Source organism: Anolis sagrei, chromosome 6 (genome assembly GCF_037176765.1).
Source record: "Anolis sagrei isolate rAnoSag1 chromosome 6, rAnoSag1.mat, whole genome shotgun sequence".
NCBI lineage: Eukaryota > Metazoa > Chordata > Lepidosauria > Squamata > Dactyloidae > Anolis > Anolis sagrei.
In genome coordinates, this window is record NC_090026.1 from 26,275,091 (window position 1) to 26,278,027 (window position 2,937).

Consider the following 2,937-nt stretch of genomic DNA (forward strand, 5'->3'; position numbering starts at 1 on the left):
GATTTGTTGTCAGCATTCTCTTGTTCTCAATACTGGAAAGACAATTATCTCAATCTGAAAGTAGCAGCAGATCCTTATGTGTCTGAATGTGCTGAACACGGTTTATTCAGCATACTCCCAAGGGATGTTATTTAAGAAGAATGTAATTGTTAAAATTAATTGTATGCATTATTGGTAATGGTAATTACATATTTGTATACAAACACATTTCAAATTCAGTGCTACTTGCTTCCTTGGGGGATTTTTTTTACTAGTACTGTAATTATTTTTCTTTGCACACTTTTCCTCGTCATTAGTCTTTGACTGTTCTTCAGCAGCTTTTTCTTTAAAGAATTCTATGACGATAATAATATGAACACAGTAAAGTTTCAAAGACAGTTAGTTGTAATACTTCCTCCCAAATTAAGCTTACTACTAGTAGTGATAGAATGGTGATAGTATGTTTTGGAAGAAATTTCTGTATATGTCACAGATGACTTGACATAGATATCAACCACAATTTGTATTACATTATGGTTAAAATTATTTCATTGTTCTAATGTGGCAAACTAGCCTGAAAGTTTTAAATGAACAGAAACCAAAATGATCTTTTCACTAGGGATATAATTATTGTAGATGTTTCTAGAAAGTAGAGATGAGTAATTTCAGCAATTCTTTGCTCACCGTGAGGAAGTCTTTGAAATTCATTCAGTTTTCAGATGCTATTTACATTTCAGAACTTACTCTTTGCAAAAATCATGAATTGTTATTTTGTCTAGAAAACAACATCTTCTTCATTAAAAACAATATTTCAATGCAAAAATTTTAACTCCTGGACAAAACATGTAATTTTTGGTGTAGAAAAACAATGTTATCTATGCAGATCAAAGAGGTAGGAATTTTACATAGAATAAATACACCATCAAAGAATTTTCTGCACAGAAAACAACATATGGTATATATGTTTGTTCCAGGATCAATATTTCTGTATTGAAATATTATTTTCTGCCCCTCAAAATCTGTTTTGTGCACAAAAATCTACATGCAAATCTTTTACATAGTAAACATTACACTATGAAGATTCTCCAGATTCCATCTTGTTAGAATTTCCCAACATTAAAGAAAATGTAATTTATACCATTTCCAGAATATTTCCAATATTCATCCCATCTCTACTTCACACACGTATATATAGATGATACAATATCTGTGTCCCATCACACAAAATTCTTACCCACCTTAAAGCTAGTTTCAAACATGCACTTTCATTGCACCTTATGAACAGGCTTTTCAGTTAAGAGTGCCCATATCACTGGATTTCATTTCAAATGCATTGGTTTTGCCTTCAAAAGTTAAGCCACGGCCACTCAGTAATGAAAAATGAACTGGTACTGCTCAAATATTTTATTTCACCTTTTAAATTATCTGTCTATAGATCTCTGCCATGGTCATATTAACTGTCTTTGGCTATCAAAGTTATATTTCCAGGATTAATTCAAAAAATGTCACAATACTGATTTATAATAAAACTTTATTTCCCACATTAATTACACATTAAGCACATCAAAAGAAATGTCTACTTTGAAGAATCTTGATTTAATCAGATGTTGAAACTAAAGATTTTGGAAGTCATTCTTCTTCTCAGAGCATCATTTATCTCCTTACTTCTCAAACTGTAAATAATGGGATTGAGTGTTGGGGTGATGGTAGAGTAAAGCAGAGCTAGAAATTTGTCAGTTTCAAGACTGTAGCTAGATGGGGGTCTCAGGTACATCGTACTTGCAGACCCATAGAACAAAATGATCACGATGAGGTGTGAGGAACAGGTGGAGAAAGCCTTCTGCCTACCCTTTGAAGTTGTGATTTTCAGGATCGTGGTGATTATGTGTGCATAGGAACCTAGAATCAGCAAAAATGGAAACAGAGTAATTAATAGTCCCGCCATGAAAACAGTGATTTCATTGATAGTTGTATCTCCACAAGCAAGCCTCAATAGTGGAGGAATATCACAGAAAAAATAGTTAATGTGGTTGTCCTCACAGAAAGGCAGAGTAAATATTAAACTTGTCTGTCCCAATGAAAGTGTCATCCCACTGGCCCATGATCCAGCTACTAGCCAGGTGCATAGTTGCTTACTCATGATGGATGAATAGCGCAGAGGGTTGCAGATGGCCAAGAAGCGATCATATGCCATGGCAGCTAAAAGAAAGCATTCTGTGGTTCCCAGGAAGAGAAGGAAATACAGTTGGGCAGCACAACCAAAGAAAGAGATGGTCTTGTCTTGTGAAAGAAAATTTGCCAACATTTTCGGGGTCGTGACAGATGTGTAGCAGATATCCACTAAAGAAAGACTGGCAATGAAATAGCACATTGGTGTGTGAAGAGAAGAGTCAAGTCTGATAGTGATACTTATTAGGGCATTCCCCAGCAGAGATGTAGTATACATGATGAAAAACAAAATGAAAAGCAAACCTTGCATCTCTACATTGCCAGAAAATCCTAAAATGACAAATCCTAAGGTTTTGTTCTGTCCTTCCATGTGCCTAGGATTCCTTACCTAGAAGTAACAACAAGGGGGTGAGAGATTATTTCTGTGAAATATGAGCAACTAGGTTATGAATTTTTATGCAGCATTATAAAAGGCAGCATTTGAACGAAGAGTGGATGAGGTTTTAGTTCAGTTTATATTTCGAGAATAATGTATCAACATTGACCAAAACTTCAGAATGCATTTGAATACAACAACTCAAATATTGTAGACCTGCAAATATTAACTCAACAAAAACAAGAGCTTTGCATTCTTAGCACTGTAAAGTTAACTTTTACATTTCTATGTATTCAACTACTTTAATACTGAGCACCTCTACACCAGAGAGCTGCCACATGATCTTCTACATGCTAGGAATAGTTACAGCTATTGAATTTCGCCAGTGCAGATAAGGGAGACTTTCACAAATT

General features: G+C 34.7%; 1 protein-coding gene across 1 annotated transcript; it reads right to left on the minus strand.

Annotated features, from left to right (window-relative positions):
- Positions 1–1,579: 1,579 nt before the first annotated feature.
- LOC132779422 (olfactory receptor 10A7-like) lies at positions 1,580–2,518 on the minus strand. The gene has a single exon (XM_060783117.2). The coding sequence runs from the start codon at positions 2,516–2,518 to the stop codon at positions 1,580–1,582; it is 939 nt and encodes a 312-aa protein (XP_060639100.2).
- Positions 2,519–2,937: the final 419 nt, after the last annotated feature.

What these genes read in the sequence shown, in the direction of transcription:
- LOC132779422 (XM_060783117.2), bottom strand. Translation starts at nt 2,518, where the DNA reads ATGGAAGGACAGAACAAAACCTTAGGATTTGTCATTTTAGGATTTTCT.